The sequence below is a fragment of the Bubalus kerabau genome, chromosome 16, assembly GCF_029407905.1.
Source record: "Bubalus kerabau isolate K-KA32 ecotype Philippines breed swamp buffalo chromosome 16, PCC_UOA_SB_1v2, whole genome shotgun sequence".
Classification (NCBI taxonomy): domain Eukaryota; kingdom Metazoa; phylum Chordata; class Mammalia; order Artiodactyla; family Bovidae; genus Bubalus; species Bubalus kerabau.
This window is the reverse complement of record NC_073639.1, coordinates 44,373,966-44,392,531: the sequence shown is the minus strand read 5'-3', so window position 1 is coordinate 44,392,531 and position 18,566 is coordinate 44,373,966. Positions and strand designations below refer to the sequence as shown.

The 18,566-nt window shown below is 45.4% G+C and overlaps 1 protein-coding gene across 2 annotated transcripts in view; it reads left to right on the top strand.

Annotated features, from left to right (window-relative positions):
- The first annotated feature begins 5,389 nt into the window (after positions 1-5,389).
- The window catches only part of FNIP2 (folliculin interacting protein 2), a 129,489-nt gene continuing 116,312 nt past the window's right edge, over positions 5,390-18,566 (top strand). For both annotated transcript variants that reach the window (XM_055550643.1, XM_055550641.1), the window contains exon 1: positions 5,390-5,712. In XM_055550643.1, coding sequence (XP_055406618.1) covers positions 5,609-5,712 — 104 coding nt within the window. In that variant the 5' untranslated portion in view covers positions 5,390-5,608. The remainder of the gene's footprint in view (positions 5,713-18,566) is intronic.

Here is an 18,566-nt window from a genome sequence, read left to right as displayed (position 1 = left end):
ATTAATTAAGATTTGGTTGCATTGGGTCTTTGCTGCTTTCTGAGGGCTTTCTCTAGTTTTGAGGAGTGGGGGCTACTCTTTGTTGCAATGCTTGGGCATCTCATTTGGTGGTAGAGTACAGGCTGTAGGGTGGGCAGGGCTCAGTAGCAGTGGCACATGGGCTTTGTTACTTTGAGGCATGTGGGATCTTCCCAGACCAGGGATCAAACTCATGTCCCCTGCATTATCTGGCAGATTCTTGTCCACTGTGCCACCAGGGAAGTCCCATCAATTACAGCTTTGAAGTCTCCATCTCCTTGCATTGTCTCTGTTCACCCCAGAATGCTTTTTTGCTTCTGTATTTTCCTTACCATGTTACAGGTGTTCATCACATGGTTTGTGATTGTTTGGACTTCTGTTCATACTGAAGAGTGAAACTCTAAACATTTTATGAAAGATTGTTGGTGTGGAGTACTGATTTGTGAAATCCATGAGCAGATGCTCTAGTAGAACACTGGCCTTCCACTGGGCTCCCACCATTGCAAACGTCAGGAGAGCTTTTCTCTGACACCATCTCTTTCTTTGAGCGAGGCACTCACCTGATACCCCTCTTTGGTCTACGGATGGATGGACAGGGCCTGGCTGTGCAGGCTAAGGACAGAAAGGACCTGGAGTCTAACTAGTTCACGTGGAAACCCTCACCCATCCTTCAGGGACCTTCACCTCCCAATGGCAGAGGCTTCAGAGTCTCTGGGGGGACTGACAGGCATCTTCATTCTTGGGTTTGAACTCCTCCTCTGATCAGTTGGTTACTCCTCCTTCATCCACTTTCCACCTTCAAACACTTGTCCTTGGCCAAATTTTTGTGGAAATCTCTCCCTCCCTTTGTTCTTGTTCCTTGCAGACCAACACCTTGGCTCACCTTTGTCATTTTAGTGGGCTTTGAAAAACTGGGGAGTAGGGCAAAACATTTATGGGCAAATCACAAGTTTAAGCAGAATTCTAAAGTAATTCTTGTGCAACAAACATGGCTAAAGCATGGGTGGTATTGGAAAGCTGGATGACTACTGGCTAAATACATGAACTAGATAAATTCCTGTAGAATTAATGATTTAAGAACAACAAACTATACTGTTTGTTGAATTACTGACTTAGGTGCTCATCAGATCCACAAATGAAAATCCCTCTGAAATAAACAAATGAACAAAAGAGGGGAAAAAAAAGAAAGAAAAAGGAAGGAAGGAAACAAATATATTATGTGTAGCTATTTCTATCTACCCAGGTTGCCGGATGAAAACATGACTATATTCATCTTTGTACTTTCCTCCGTCCTCTAAATTTTATGCACTGTGTATGAGTCCGAATGAGCGTATGGGAGAGGGTTTCTATATTTCTCCCAAGACCTCACCTATAGAGGTGAAAACAAGTCCACAGAATCTGAAATAAGTGCATTAATTTAAGAGGCTTTTATTGAGTGCTGGATCGAAGTTACACACCTTAGAGTCATTAATAAGCAGGTAAGTGTTACCTGAAAAGAAGCTATCTTTTTAAAGTTTGGAAGAAGGAAGCATCTTGTGGGCAATTTTTTAAACCAAGAAGTAAAACTATCATATCAACATTTTTACATTTAATTTGTTCAAAAAACCACATGCCTGATGCCTGCTATCTCACAAGATCCACGAATGGAGCTGGAGGTGCAAAAATCCATAATCGTCTGTTCTGTCAATAGCTGTATTCAAGGGACCGGGTCCATCTGGGTAATATTCCTCCAAATTTAGGAAAATGTGGAATAAAAAGTTGACTTTTTTATCTTTAAACATCGTAAAATTTAGTTCAAAATTATTTTTACCATTCCTTTATTCTTACCTCCTGTTAATAATTTGAAAAAATTATGACAAAAATATGAAAACAACAGAACAGGTCCATTGGTGATGACTGTTTTATCTGGTACACTGAGGGTTAAGCAGGTAGGGTTTTTTTGTCTCAAGACAAGGAATCCAGGACAGAAAACAGGACCCTCTCTTATATGCTGCTTTTGGCTTCAGATACAAGAACCATTATCTCATCAAATGAGGGGGAAGGTTGGGACTATTATCTCATGGAATGAGGTACAAGGATTGTGCCTCAGAAATGTTACCGAGGGCCACACCTCTCTGCTCTGGCTGGTTTCATGCTCAGGCTGAAGAACAGCTATAGCATTACAAAGAAGAAAAAACCCCACCCCTCTCCTTATAGCTTTCTACGAAGAGTGAGGAGACTTCCAGAATGTCTCCTCTGCCAGCTCCTTTCCCTCTTGCCTCCTTGCCTAGAATAGCCTCCCATTCCCCATTAGCTCACCTTGCAAAAGCAATGGGATTACCTGTAGATCATTCAGACTCAGTTTGGGCACAGTTGGCTTGCCCTGAGGCACCCTGGGCCAGGAGAGGAACAGACACCTGAACAAGACTGGGCTTCTATTGGGAAGAATGGGTAACAGGTATCGGGTAGGCTAAGGGACAATGACAGTCTGATTGTAGAAGCAACACACCTGAAGCAATTTACAGAACTCACAATGATGCCAGGGAATGCACACCAGGACTCAGGATGGACCAGGACAAGGAAGTCAGCCTTGTCCACCTTAGTGCTGTTGTGTATCTCCAAACGTTCAGGATATTGTTTGATTTCCTCCTCCTCTTGATGCCTACAGGATGAGCCAGTGGATGTATTTTCTAAAACGGAGTAGGGTGGGGTGGGTGAGATGAATAGAAGGACCAGTGCTGGAGCCTGGGGTGATGTCAAGCCTCAGGAAGAGGCAGTGACCCACAGATGACAGGGGGCACACGGGACTTCAAAAAAGGCCTGAGATGGCCAAGAGGAGAAATAATGAAAGCGAGGTGCTAGAGCTGTCCAGAGTTGCCTCCCAAAACTCAGTTCATTAGGACTTTTATAACACTTTAAAATCCAAGGCAAGAGAGGTGTGGCCAGAACTAGGATGAGGAACAATGTGGTGTTGAGAGGAAGCAAAGTGAGAAAAGGGCACCATTTCAGTTTCTTTTTTTCTCCCCTGAGAACGTTCTTAATAGCTTTAAACGCACACTTTTTCTTTTAGAGGTGCCCAATCAGGTCCAAAACTGAAGATAATGGTGGGGCAGGCTGAGTTTTTAATTGCCTCTGGTGAGTGTTCCTGCACCCTAGGATGGGGCTGGGACAGAAACAGCCCTAGGAAGTGAGGAACAAAGGTCATGCCAAATTCCTCTACAGTATGCTGTTACAAAAGCTGCTATGCACACTACAGAGTGTCCAGATTTTACTTTCAAGAATAAAAGACCTGACTTCCCTGGTGGTCCAGTGGATAAGAAGCCACACTTACCAGGTGGCTCAGTGGTAAAGAATCCACCTGCCAATGCAGGAGACTCAAGTTCGATCCCTGGGTGGGGAAGGTCACCTGGAGGAAGAAATGGCAACCCATTTGAGTATTCTTGCTGGGAAAAATCTCATGGACAGAGGAGCCTGGTGGGCTACAGTTCATGGGCTGGGAAAGAGTCAGATGCTACTGAGCACACACAGCCAATGCAGGGGATACAGTTTTCCCTGGTCTGGGAAGATGTCACATGCTGCAGAGCACCTACGTCCCTGCACCACGACTACTTCTGAGCCTGCGCCCTTGAGCCCTCAAGCAGCAACTACTGAAGCAAGAGAGCCTAGAGCCCATGCTTCGCAATAAGAGAAGCCACCACAATGAGAAGCTCGAGCACCGCAGCAAAGAGTAGCCCCTGCTTGTTGCAACTAGAGAAAGCCTTTGTGCAGCAATCAAGACCCAGCACAGTCAAAAATAAAACTAAAAGAATAAAAATTAAAGAAAAGAAAAAAGACTTTTTCTGATCTAGGACATGGTAAGGGAGGGTGGTGTTTTGCAGGCTATGTCTTACCCAGACCTTGTCTTTAAAATAAAGTTGTAACAGATGAGACCAATACCTGGAATACCAGATACTGACCAATACTGGCAGTCCTGTGGAGTACCTGCTTTCAATAAACAGAGAGAACAGCAGAGCTGCAAATCAGGGGTCTGTGCACACTCCATGGTGGGGAAGGATGAACCAGCAAGAACACTGAATCCACCATTTTAACGGTAAAAATCTGAAGGAAAAAAACAAGTTTCGATTTCTACCACCTTTCCCTTACTTTTGTGAAATTTCATCACGTCTTCACTCACAGCTAGTATCTCACCAAGGCTAGAAACCTATGCAATAAAAATTGATAATGCAAACTAAAATGGGCCCAGAAGAGATATTTTGAACTATTTCTATTCATGGAAATACATTTGCCTTTTTGAGTCTCCAGTGGTCCTCCCTCAAACAAGTCTGAGGTGAAGCACTCAGAGTCTGCTGCTCACGAAGGACACGTAGGAGGCAGAGTCGGATCTCAGCTTTTTTTTTTTTTTTAAAGCTGTGGAGCCGGCGTTATAAGGCTTAGGTCCTTCACAGCCCCAGGCTGGAGTGCTCACGGAGATCAGGTGCGGCCGAAAGGTAAGTGAACTCAGGTACCATGGTTAAGTTCTCCCTTCCCCACATCAAACATCGTTTGCCGTTGGTATCAGACTAGGATGTGGTCTGTTAAATATCAGGAGTGCAGTCCCTTGTTATAAAATAGCGTAAATTCCTAAATCCATGTAGTGAACTCCACGTGCTTTTTAATTTCACGTGCAACTTTTTATGTAACTATGGAAATGGTGGCCGAAGACGCCAAACAGCAAATTATACGACCACATTTTTAAAATAAATTAAAAAGAAAACTCACAAAAGCAAGCCCATACGGCATATGTACCAGTACCCTGGGTGTGGTGAGAGTCCACTCAACCCCCAGAGCACGCCTCCGGTGAACGAGCCCGCGCACCTGCACAGTCAGGACCCAAGTTCAGGGGCTTTGTCTCCAAACAACAAAGACCCGCCCTGCAGCTCTCCAAACGCTTCCAACTGACCCCTGCAGCCTCGGGAACCCCGGCATCCCGCAGAGCCGCGCGCCCCCGCCCCACCCCCACGGGACGCCGTCCCCCCCGCGGCCCCGCCCCCCCAGCGCGCCACTACCACCAACCCGCCTCCACTCTGGGCCCCGCCCCCGGCCCCGCCCCCTGCGCCCCTGCCTCGACCTTCCCGGCCCACCTGAGCCGCCACCCGACTGTCCCCCTCTCCCCCTTAAGCGCTGCGCCCCTCCCCCGCTGGGTCCCCTTTAAGCGTCGTGCCCCACCCCGGGGAGGCTCCCGCCTCCCACACCGCCCCCCCCTCCTCCCCGCGCCGCCCCGGCCCCTTTAAGCGCCGCGCCCCCACCCACCCCCGAGACCCCCGCCTCCCGCGCCCCTCCCCCGGTCCCCGGCCCCCGCCCCCCGGTTCCGGGGCCGGGCGGGGTCCTGGGGCCAATGGCTGCCGCGCGGTGGCTGCGCTCCTCCCGCGCTCCTCCCGCGCCGGCGGCGGCTCCTCCCGCAGGGAGAACTGTCAGCGCGCGGCGGCGGCGGGCCAGCCCCGTCATATGACCGGCCGGCGGTCCCGGCGCCGAGCACAGCTCCCCGCGCCGCGATGGCCCCGCCGCCGCCCCCGGCCGCGCGCTGAGCCGGGCCAAGGCCGCGGAGCCGCAGCCGCAGCGGAGCCGCAGCGCCATGGCCCCGACCCTGCTGCAGAGGCTCTTCAACAGGAAGGGCGGCGGCGGCTCCGCGGCGGCGACTACCCCGGGCCGGGCGCCCCGGGAGGGGCCAGCCTTCAGGTGAGGGGCCGGAGACAGGCGGGCGGGGGACGGAGGGGAAGGGGATGGGGGAAAGGAAAAGGGGACGGGGTCTCCCAGGCCGCCGCCGCCGGCCGCGAAGCCCCCGCCTCCAGCACCGCAGGCCCTGGTCCGCGCGGTCACGGGCCCCCTTCCCGCTCGCGGTTGCCGGGACTCCCACGGTGCCGCCCGGGGGCCTGGGGGCCGCGGTGGGGGCCGGGGCGCCGCTTCGGCCCTATTGTGTCCGTGACTCTGCTCTGAACTTGGAAGCGCGCGGCGGCACGAGCGCGGCACCCTCTTTCTCCCTGGGCAGGGGACCGGTTCTCGGACGCGTGGATGGGAGCGTGTCGTATCCCCGTCGTGGGGGCCCGGCGGCGCGTGGTGTGTGCGGGGCCCGAGATGCTCTAGGAAGTGGCCGAGGGAGGGGGGCTAACAAAGCTGGGGCGTGTGTGCTCGGACCTGCCCTCCCAAACGCGCCCCCGGAGACGCGCCACTCGCCCGGGGGGCGCGCTGGCATCTTGGTGCCTTAGGTTGATTTCTCTGGTTCGTTTCCCCGACAACCTCGTGCGGCGGCTAAGACCATAATTCCCATTTTACAGCCGGGCAACGTAAAGTCACAGAGAACCGAGCAGCTTGTCTGGTGTCTGAACTTGGATTTCACTCGAGCTGTGTGACCAGACAGTCCAGTCTGAAATCTCTAGGCTCGTCTGCTTTCAAGGGCTCTTAAAAGAGGCCTTTTAATATTGCCTTTCAGCACGCTTACGTTGAGAAGTTCATTTCTTTCCCCTTAACTGTTGTTTTCCAGCAAGTATTTTAGTGAACATCTACTTCCAATCCTGACACTTTTCGGCTAAAATGTCTTGCAAAAAGAGTTTCAAGTCTTCCACTCTGTGCACTAGGTCTAGACTTAGTGTAATAAGCCTTTTAAAAGTTTTAAGTGAAACTTGGAATACATTTTGGACTAAGTTTTATGCTCTAAATTTTGCTTTTCTTAAATTCTACTCACTGAAAGCACACAAAGCCCCTGGTTGCAGTTATGTGAATATTACCAGTATTTAGCGTCTGTGGTGTGTGTGTGGGTGTGTGCTGTTGTTTGGAAGGTAATTTGTGAAGACTTGACACACCTTCGTTAAATTCTCCCGTGTTCTGCAGGTGAACTGAATCGTTAAAATTAGAGTAGGGCATTCTGCACCTTTCACTGCTGTGGATCCTAGTGATGCTCTGTTGCTTCTGGGAACGGTAGAATTACTTCAGGCTCAGGGTGTGTAATTTCTTCTCTTCCTCCAGTAACCCAGACTTGGTGGGGGCTGGGGGGACAAAGCCTGGAGGGAACAGGGCATGAGTTACAGCTATCTCTGCTTGAGCAGCCCTTGTCTAGGGTGTGAGAGCCCCAAATGCCGGGCCATGGTTTGCCATGCTCTCTGCTCACTTGCCCACAAGTGTTTCCCTCCATCCACAACTGCAATGGAGTGTATTTTGAACCAAAAAAATACTGTGGCTATATTTAGGCCCTGGCCATATTAGGGAAACTGATTCTAACTTGGTGGGAACATTTTCAGTATAGTGTTCTGACTTCCTGTCAGTGTCTAGTGAAGAACACAAAATTGGGCCAAGGACTGGTTATGGGTTTTGTCTTTGTTGACTGCTTTAGGATTTTCTGCAAGTTTTGGAGGTAAATGTGTTAGAGAGAATTGGTGATCCCAGGACCCTTCAGCAGTGTGTCTGCTGTGGGCTCACCTTGGAAAAGGTGAAGTAAAGACTCAGGATGATGAGGGCAAATCAACCATGACACGTCACATTGACCCGGGGCGCCAGGGCGAGTCTTTCCTCCTGCTTTCTCACCTGACTTAACTCTCAGATGCTGTGAAGCCATCCTGGGAAAGCCTCCTGGAAAATGTTCCAGTCCTGCCCTGTATAAGATTTAGCCAAATAGGACATGGCTTGTGCTTTCAGGGGAATGGGTACCTCAGACGGGTGATGAGCTGCCCTTGGGGGCTCTGTGGTTGTATAGATTTCCAGAAGTTAAGGTGTAAACCTTACCTTAAAACTCTAGCACGCCTAATGTGGATTTAGTGTTTTTCAGTGCGTTTAATTGCAGGAGGTAACTTGTAGATCTTGAGAAGGAAAGGAAGATTCAGGTAGGCTTTGGGGGCAGTTTTGTAGCATAGATTGCTATGTATTTGGGGAAAAACCTAAGTAAAAATAAGGTCCAGTTTATATATATACATATTTTTGTTTTAGAGGTTTTCTATATCTTCTTGCAGTGATGGACTTCCGCTAGTTATTTTAAACTTTTCCCTACTCCTCCTCGGTCTTGCCCTGGATAGTGCTCTATTAACCCTGGGCCTCGCCACGTCCCTGACCTCCCAGCCGTCTTTATGTCCCTCTGGTTCTCTGGAACTTATTAGAGAGGAACTTTGAGGACCAGGGTAAGTAGCTTACCTTGCAGGTCTTTTTCAGATCTTTGTACTTCCTGGGCAAAGAATCATTACATTTGAAATTCCTTCTTACGTGTATTTCTTTGAGGATCTTGACAGGAAGCCCATTTCATAGCTTTGAGGAAAGAGCTTGCTAGGAAAACAGGAAAAGAATCAGAAGAGATTGAATTTATAAGTTTGAGAGAAGGAATTATGATTATGGTTTTTGTGAAGTATAAGCTCCATTTAAAGTTATAAAGTTGCATTATGGTCTTGAAATTTGAAAGAATTCTTCTTTTTGCTTTCACTTTTAACTAATTCACACACACACACACACGCTTTTGAATTTTTTCCAGAAGGATAAATTAGAACAGAATGAGGTTATGTGTCTGGCAGCTCAAATAAGAAATAGAATTGGGTTCCTGGTTGCCTTGCATCTCAGGTCAGCATGTTCATTTTAGGAACTTTTAAAAGCCAAGATGTGTCCACCAACTTCTTTCATGTCTTCTTCAAGTTTGAAATAATCTTATTTTTAAATGTTTTTGGTAAATTAGCGGACCAGTTTCCACCTCAGATGTGTGTGTAAGATGGAGGTGGAAAAGATCATGGGTTATCCAGTGTCTTATTTGGGACCAGGTAGATGAAGGAAGTATGTGTGTCACCTGGGACGTGAGGGGTCAAGAGAGCGTCTCAGCCGCTTGGCCACTGACTGTGTAAGTGCTGGGAAGAGACCCCACCCCCACACCCCTCCAGTCCTGAATATTTGAAGTCACATTGCCTAGTTCGTGCTAATCCACATCTTCCACGTTTAAGTCACCTGCTCCAGGGTTAGTATAATTTAATCCACTTAACCGTTATCTGAGAGGGTCTGATGCTTAGCTCGTGGGTGTGTGACTTTGAGCTCCACCTGTACATACCAGGGTAGGACATCTAAGGACAGCAGGTCCTACACCGACATGAATCAGCAGCAGAGAACACACTGGAAACTGTAACAGGAAGATAATTCAGACGCTGATAAGGAGCACACTCTTGTGTTAAGTACCTCACTGAGGACACACTGTTCTCATCCCCGCTGTGACTGAGGGCCAGGCCAGGAGTTACTCTTCCCTCTAGCAGGAGGGCTTCCACCGGCCCACCCACCAGCTCCCAGGACGCTAGCATCTAACGAGATTTTCCTGGGGTAAGGGAGGAATATTCTGGAAAAAACACAGCTAGCTCCATTATACCACATTTTTAATGATCTTTTTAATAAGACACGTGACATATAAATTATGTGATTCGTCAGTACACCCACCCCACCGCATCTCCTGGTCCTGAGCTGGGCCCTGGAGGGTGTTAAGAATTTGGGGTCAGAGTCTAGCTCATAAGGTGGGTTCCGTTCAAATCACCTGGAGGACCAGTCAAGGAGGCCATCAGTTTCATCCTGCTTTGTGCCACCATGTGTGCATACAGACCCGCGTGTCTCTCCATTTCTCTGGGCCTCAGTTTTTGTCATTTGTAAGTAAGGTGATTGGATCCTTCCCGTGTAATAAGGTTGAGATAGGGAGGTAATATATTTGAAAATCTTGTGAAAAGAGTAAAATGCAGTACAGAACGATTTTAAGTATTACCAAGGGCCTCTTAACTCATGGAATTCAGTATCACTCATATTGAGGCTTTTCAAAAACTGAGCTGTTTTTCAGAGGCTGATTTCTCCTTTACTTAGTTGGTATACTTGAGACAGAGCTGAAGCAACTTGTTATTACTTCTCTTTTTTACCTCGATGGTGTTGGTCATGAAACAGATTGAATTTTCAGAGGAGTGCTAAGACCCTCATCAGATCTGGATGAAGGTGGCTGGGCAGTCAGGATTGGCTTTAGGAGTGTGGTATGTTTTTCAGAATTATTTGCAAGTTTTTCCTATCAAGAATAAAATCTTATTTAAGTGGAAAGGAAAAACTTGTTAGGTGAAGTGATACAACTGGATGGCGGATGGCACTCTGCAACTGCCAAATCTTTATTTTTTGACTCTGTACATATACATGTACATGTGTATTTATATGTGTACATGTGTGTGTATGTGCACATGCAAAGGTGTTCTCTAGAAAAAGTAAAAACAATATAAACTTGTGAATGATATTGAAGGTAGGTGTGGGACCACACACGTGGGAAGAGGGTGAGCAGCCCTGCTACCAGGATTTTAACAGCAGTGGTCAACCAGTGGGTGACATTTTTATTTGATTCTTCTCTGTTTTATATTTGGTTGGTATTTTGGGTTTTGCCCTAATGAATTTGTGTTACTTTTGTGATTTAAGTTATTTTAAATGTTAAGTACACTCTGGGGTATTTTCCATTGTGAGGTAGGGATTAAGTGTAAGATTTGCTGAGAAACCCAATTTGTATTAAAAAGTCTTTATAGATTTCTCTTCTTTGCTACAATAACTGGTAGTTCCTGTTATTAAGAGTAATATGCTGTGAATTTTAATGTACTTAACACCTAAGTTCTTGATGATCCTTAGGAGGCCAGTTTAATTGGTGAACTTGATAATTGAAGGCGATATTTGCGTGCACAGTTTTTACTAGTGGGGCAAGTTTCCTGCCTCAGCCAGCATGGTGTCCACCAGGGCTCAGGAGCTGCAGCCAGGTCCCCAGGTGATCACCTGGATTAAGAGAGATCTAACTAAGATTTATTTGAAGTGTGTTTGGAAAAAGGTAACACAACTTTTTAGATTTGGGGGAAGCTTGAGTAAGTTTAAGGGGCTGGGATTGGATGTTTTTAAAGCTGAGAGACGTATTACAGTTTTAAGTTCTGAATGTGAAATGGTCGTGTTACATGTTGTCATTTGACTTAGCAGGTGGTCTCGAGAGATGGGCTGGGCACGCCGTCTTTTAAAGCACAGAGGGTAGAGGTAAAGAGGGGCTGATTTCTGCCACCGTGGATTTGGTATGTGTTTCCCATGGTCTGCCCATCAGATCAGCCTAAGGAAGCCCCTGGAGTTTTTTTTTCCTTGGCAAAGGAAGTCGTAAAAGGTTGTCCTTGTGCTCCTGAAATGATCTGGCTGTTGGTGTGAACTCCTGGTGGGTGAATCTGATTTGAGAACTGGTGCTGTGCGATTTCCCCAGACACTGTTTTTCTTGGTGTGGGCACAAAAGAACACATGTTTTATCCTGATTGTCTGAGTCCCTTGCTGGCATGAACGATCAGGCCTGCACCATGAGATCACATCCTTGGCTGTAAAAGTCAGTCTTTCCCTTTGTGGATAAGAATGCTAAAATATCTGGTGAGTTCCTACTTACCAAGTGTTCTTCTTATCTCAGGTTTGTGAGAAATGATTATTATGTAAAAAGAGGAAAAACAGGATGGACTTTTCCAGCTAACTGGGCATGTAATGGTGACTTCCCTCAACCCCACCCTGTCTGCAAGTGGAACATCCATGACTCACCGCTCGGGCCACACAGACACTCTTTTGCAGCGTATGGGGTGGGGGCCGGATGAGGGTGCAAGGGGGTGGGCTGCCGTCCCTCTGTGTTCAGCCGGAAGTGTCCAGCTGCCTCTGTGATGGACTCCTAGGAAGGACAATGTGCCATCTCACACATCATGCTATTTCTTACTGCACTTTATGTTTGTGCTGAAATAACACAATATATTAAGTGCAATAAATGCAACCATTAATACTCTGATGTTTTGGGTATGTGTTAGATGGCAGGTGCTTTCTGTTACATGAGATTTCAGTATTAGTGTGAGTCTGGATCCCCGGCTATCATGTTTCTCTCTCTTTAACTATATGCTTTTCATTCATAGATACGTTTGGAATATTTTTCTAGTTATTTGTCCCTGAATCTTGCTTCATATGTAGATCGTGCTCTGGAATTTGCACCCAGTGTTGTGTTATGAAGAGATAGGCGCCTGCTTTATGAAGATGATTTTATCCCCACACTTAAGACATTTTCATCATCATATAAGAGCATTTCTGTATTTGAGAAAATACACCTTTAAATCAGTGACCACTAGTGTCTGATTATTTATGGATATCTACTTGAAAATGACCACCAGTTCGAGCAGAGCGGTCACTGGGGCAGTAGAAATTCATCCCCCAGAGCTGATGGGGGTTGAGGGGAAACCTGCATATCTGGTGGGAACCTCAGCCGAGTTTCTAGTGAAGATAATTGTATGTTGGATATTAATGTAACCACACATCCATCACATGTGGACAGCCTAAGTAAACTGTGTGTTGATGATAGAAGGATTTTTCTAGGGAAATTGATAGTCCATTTATTTGAATATACCCTAGGTTACATTGTGTAATCCAGCAGCCCCCAACCTTTTTGACCCCAGGGATGGGATTCATAGAAGACAGTTCTCCCATGGACCAGGGGAGTATGGGATGGTTTGGGGATGATTCAAGCACGTTACATTTATTGGGCACTTTATTTCTATTATTATTACATCAGTTCAACCTCAGATCATTAGGCATTAGATCCGGGAAATTGGGGATATCAGTAATGGGTATCAGTAGAAATGGAATATATACATGAATTTACTTGACAATTTAGCACAACCCAAGAAATATACTAACTTTAGAAGTATCTGGTTTTCCTTGAAGAAAGTGTACTCGAAACCCTGTAATGCTAAATGCTACACTGCTGAGATTTACTTGTCAAACAATCACTGTTTTGTTTTATTTAATTGTGACCTACTCTGACAAAAATGTGTGTGTTTAAATGTTGTATCCATGGAACTTTTCACAGAACATATTTTCATTTATTTTGATGGTTTAACAAACAGAAAACTAGCATTTGCTTACAAGTACACATATGTTAGTTAGATGGAATTTGGATTTTTGCATTTCATTGGTGAATTTTGCTCACTAAACTTTTTGTTCAGTTGTCATGGCGACTGTGTTTCTTCACAAGTTGGAGACAAGTTAGACGTTAACCTGCATATTCCTCAGAGATGAAACAGGTGTTGATTTAGGATGTGTTAGGAAGAAGCAGCAAAATCACCAGTCTAATCAGTTCTGCCTTTAACACCTTACACTTACCTCAGATTGCCAACCATCTTTCCCTGGGTGTACCCAGAAAACTGAGCGTTTTGTTCTGTCATACGGTTGAAACCTTTGGAGTAATGGGAAGACATTAGTGTGTTTGATTTCATCTAGCTCTTATTTGACTATCCTCATTTACTCAAGTTCTCTTCTAAAACAGGATTGAGAAATAGTAACAAAAATATCGTTTAGCCAATTTAAGCATACGTTTGAGTAATGGAATGAAATAAGAAAACATCCATGTAGTGGTTAGATATGGGAATTCTTCTACTCCTAGCCCTCCTGTCCCAGCTGTAGTGCTTAATACAGGACCTGGCAGGAAGTTGTACTTAAATGCTTGTTAAAGGAATGAATGAATGAATGAATGAGACTTTTGCAAGCAGACGATCCTTAAAGATTCTCTGGTATTCCAGAACCTGATCTCTTGATAGACTGTGTTGTTTTTTTGTTGATGTTTCTGATATGCGTTTTGTCATTTGTCAAAGGAATCTTGTTATAGACAATGTGGTTTCCTTCTTTCCATTAATATGAATGAATTCTTTTTCTGATATAAAAATAATGAGGTAGATACTCTAAAGAGACCTGTTCACTCCTTAAAAAACAAAGAAACATAAAAAAGACACTTAAGGGACTTCCCTACTGGCTCAGCAGTAAAGAATCTGCCTGCCAATGCAAGAGACATGGATTTGATCCTGGATCTGGGAAGATCCCACGTGCCACAGAGCAACTAAGCCTATGCACCAGAACTATTGAGCCTGCGCTCTAGAGCCCAGGGACCGCTGCTGAGCCCATGTACCACAACTACTGAAGCCTGTGCGCTCTGGAGCCCATGCTCCACAGCAAGAGAAGCCTTGACAATGAGAAGCCCACACTGCAGCTAGAGTGTAGCCCCCACTCACCACAACTAGATAAAGTCCGTGTAGCAATGAAGACCCAGTGCAGCCAAAACTAAAAATAAATAAAATGATCAAAATGACACTTAAGTAATACATCTAAGACTTAGTTGTGAAACTTCATAGCTGTTGAAAGCAGCCTATAGGAAAATTATTTAATAGTATCTGTAAACCTCTAAAATTACTAGCAAACTGTTTGCTATAAAACTATTCTATGCTATTTAGCATTATTGAATTTTCGTGTGGCTTGGTAAAACTGAAATACATTATAGAATGAAATTAGCTAAATGGCTCTTTCAAACAGAAGATACAGCACGTGTGCTCAGTCACTTCAGTCGTGTCTGACTCTTTGTGAACCTGTGGACTAGAGCCCACCAGGACCCTCTGTCCCTGGGATTCTCCAGGGAAAAATACTGGAGTGGGTTACCATCCCTTCCTCCAAGGGGTCTTCCCAACCCAGGGATGGAACCCGAATCTCCTGCGTCTTCTGCATTGCAGGTGGATTCTTTACCACTGAGCCACTGGGGAACTTAATTCTAAAAACAATGTTGGTATTCTAAATCCTCAGAGATGGTGTTTGCAGGCTGCAGGAAGTAAGTGCAGCCTTTTGTTTAGAAAAAAAGGTGGCATCTTCTTTGAATTCCATGCATGATGTTTCCATCTGAAAAACTCATTTAAAATGGGTTTATAAACCTGGCGTGCCCTTTAGGAAGAGATGGCCCAAACTGATGTGTCATTGGCAATGGCCTTGGTGAGTGGGGAGGGAAGCCACGAGCAAACATTTCCCTGGCTTAGCAGGCAGTGCTGTTTGCTTTAGGCTGGTGCACTGGTTGCCAGGGCCGCACGAGCCTGCAGAGGGCCAGGAAAACTGCCTGGTCCCTTCCGTGTGCGCAGGGCCCCGTGGAGACCCTAGGAACACCCTGACCTGGAACAGGTCAGCCCTGACCTGGAACACTGTGTGCCACTTAGTGCCACGAGCTCCTGAGAAACAGCTCACAGATTAAATTACGATTGTGTTCAAGGTTAACTTTTAAATGCACCTGATTAAAAATCAAACAGTATAAAATGGTATACATTGAAATACAAGTTTCTCATTTTACACCCCTAATCTCTCTTTCCAAAGGCTACCTTTATTATTTTCTATACTTTTATTTCTTTTTATTTTTGGCTGTGCTGGGTGTTTGTTGCTGCATGGGTTTTCTCTAGTTGTAGCAAGCAGGGGCTACTCTTCATTGCAGTGCGTGGGCTTCTCATTGTGTGACTTTTCTTGTTGCAGAGCACGGGCTCCAGGGTGCTCTGGATTCAGTAGTTGCAGCACGTGGGCTCAGTGTGTGCGGATTCCTGGGCTCCAGTTGCACAGGCTCAGTAGCTGTGGCACACGGGCTTAGTTAGTCCTTGGCATGCGGAATCTTCCCAGACCAGGAATCACACCCATGTCTCCCACACTGGCAGGTGGATTCTTTACCACTGAGCCACCAGGGAAGTCCAGGCTACCCTTATTATACCAGTTTCTTTTAGTTTATCCTTCTGGAAATATTCTGTGCAGACACAAGAAAAAACATCACCTTTCATTCACAGAAATGGTAGTTGGTATACACACCGTCCAGCATGCTGCTGATACCTGCCTAGTTTCTGCTGACTGAATGCACATAGAAAACTTTATTTAACCCAGTGGTTCTCCAGTCTGGCTGGACATCACAGGACCCCAGAAAGATTTAAATGCCCAGAGCATTCTCCGAGATTCCAATTTCATTAACCCTGGTTGTCTATGGTCTGTCTGTATGAACATCCTACTTGGGTACTTTTAGTGTGCAGTCAAGTACACAGCCCTCTATTGATGAATGTTTAGATTGTTTTCCGTCTTTTTTTTTTTTTTTATTAGAGATGGTGAACATCCTGGTCAGAAGATGTTTATGCAGAAGCTCAAGTATCTTTCTAGGGTTAGGATCCAGGGTGGAATTTCTGCCAAATCACTCTCCGGAGATGCTGCATCTGCCTACGCGCCTAGCCGTGTAACTGTGTGTAACACTAGAGCAGCTGGCTGGTGGAGGTGATTGAAAGTGCCCTGAAGAAACCATGCCTGTGGGTGGACTGTACCTTTTACCGGGGAGTTACTGACCCCCCCGTCTAGCTTGTATTTTGGGGCTCGAATGATTTAAAAGAAAAATGTTCTCTGCGTGAAGGTGTTAAAAAGAAAAACCAAAAAAAACTTTCGTACCTGGAGATGTTCTTTAAGCATGATTCTTACAATGATAAAAATCTAAAAAGAATTATACTTGTCTAACAGCTGGAAAGTAGCTAAATTGTGATGTTAGCTTCATAGGATATTATATGATGATTAAATGATTATGGGGACTTTATTAATATAATTAAGTATCTTAATACAATATATAAAATATATTAATGCATATTTAATATATCAACAAATACATAAAATACTAAATATATATCATGTTGATTATAACACATGCTACATAATATACATAAATAATGATATACTTATATAAATATACATATAAAATATTACAATTAATAACAATCAAATATTAGATATGGTAAATAAAAATCTCAAAATCAATTGGTTCCTACAATATGAATATATTAATAAAATACGTAAATGTATGACCAAGGACTAGAAGAAAAACAGAAAAATACAAGAGTTGATGTGATGGGGTAATGACCTTGTAGGTAAATATTCTTTTTAAAAAATTCCTTTACTATTATAGCATGGGCAATAAATAAAAATTAAGAAAAATTCTTTTATAATGCAAATAGCCATTTGTGGTTTTAGAAATATGTTTTTGTATTCTAAACCTCATTAACTATGGACTATCTGTGTAAGTGGTGTGTCTGCAGTCTTTTAAGATGCCTGCAAGTAGCTGCTTCTCCGGAGTGTTTGAGGAGCCCCCAGTGTCTGTGGAGGAGGGACCATTTCCTGTGCGCTAGGCGCCGGGCTGCCTGGTCTTTGCTTACATCCTCTTGCAGTTACCCTTTGACAGTGGGTATTTTATTAGCTAATTTGTAGATATAAAATTGTAATAATCTACAGATAAAAACTGAGGCTTGCTGGAGATCAATGTCTGGTTAACTAGTGGCCCTGGGAATTTAAAACCCAATTCAGTACATGGTCTGTATTCCTTCTCTACAGGTTAATATTTGAAGTTCCTAAGAGGTTTATAAGAAGTGTGAGGTCTAATATTTCTAGGGAGCTTCCCGTTTAACTGTGCAATGATGGATACCAAGTTTAAGAGCTAACTGGTGGTACAAAGCAGTGAGTAGAGCAGGACCAAGTGCACTGTCCTGTTCAGATGGCAGGTAGGACTGAGGGCTCTTTAGTCTGGCTGCTTAGAGGCGGCTTCACCCAGGAGTTAAGACCCGAGGGGTAGGACTCAGGGCTGGAGAGGCTGGAGGTGCGTCACCTCGGCAGAGTTCCTGGGTTAGCGAATGGATCAGATTCTTTGAAGTTAGAGTGCTTCCAGGAGGCAGGATCCACCGGCCAGAACGAGCAAGGCCTTGCAAGCATTATATACATGTTCAGTTTTAAATTTCGGTGGCCCCAAAGAATAAGTGGAGGTCCTCAATCTGTACTTGGAGGGTTAATAGAAAGAGTAGGGAATCCGTTGTGGATTTGTATTCTTGAGTTCAAAGCCAGCTCCCCCCACTTATATCGTAGGGCACACCTGTCTTAGTTTTTTCTTCAGTAAAATGAATGTAAGATGGCTTTTCTTGCAAGGTCCTGAGGACTAGAGAGCGCACGGCAGTTACACCTGCTGCACAACACTTAGCACCTGTCAGGCCTTCCATTCACAGCAGGTCTTGTCACTCTCAGAGTCCAGTGTTGCCTGCCTCTGCTTCCAGCTCCTCCAGCTTCTTCCTCGTGTTAATCCCGACTCTGGGTGATGTCCAGACTGTGGGGAAGTGGCAGGTGGCTTGTCTTCATCAGGAGGTGGTGTTCCTTCCCCGAAAGCGCTGGGGAGCCACTGCAGGTGTGAACAGCGGTGGGTGAAGCAACACAGCACAAATACTTTCGCTTCAATTTTGGTGCCGCATCCAGATCAGTGCAGTTTTACTGTGTGTGATATTCCTTAGTCTCCCCCGCATCCCCAACTCCAGGCTTCGCATCTCTGAACGGAAGAACAAAATGGATACAAGCTGGTAATGTCACGGTTCCCCTTTATGGTTCCCCTCCCAGCTCGTGGCAGAATCCATACGTGTAGGGAGTTCACTCTCTCTTTTTTTAAACTCTTAAGAATCTGTTACACACATAGTTTTGTTTTTTTTTGTTGTTTGTTTTTTTAAGATTTATTTGTTTGTTTTTGGCTGTGCTTGGGTCTTCATTGCTTCTTATGGCTTTCTGTAGTTGTAGTGACCAGGGACCGGGGACTGCTCTATTTTGGTGTGTGGACTTCTCACCGTGGTGGCTCCTTTGTTGAGGAGGAGACGGGCTTCAGGGTGCGTGGGCTTAGTTGCCCCACAGTATGTGGGATCTTTGTGGACCAAGGATCACACACATGTCCTCTATAC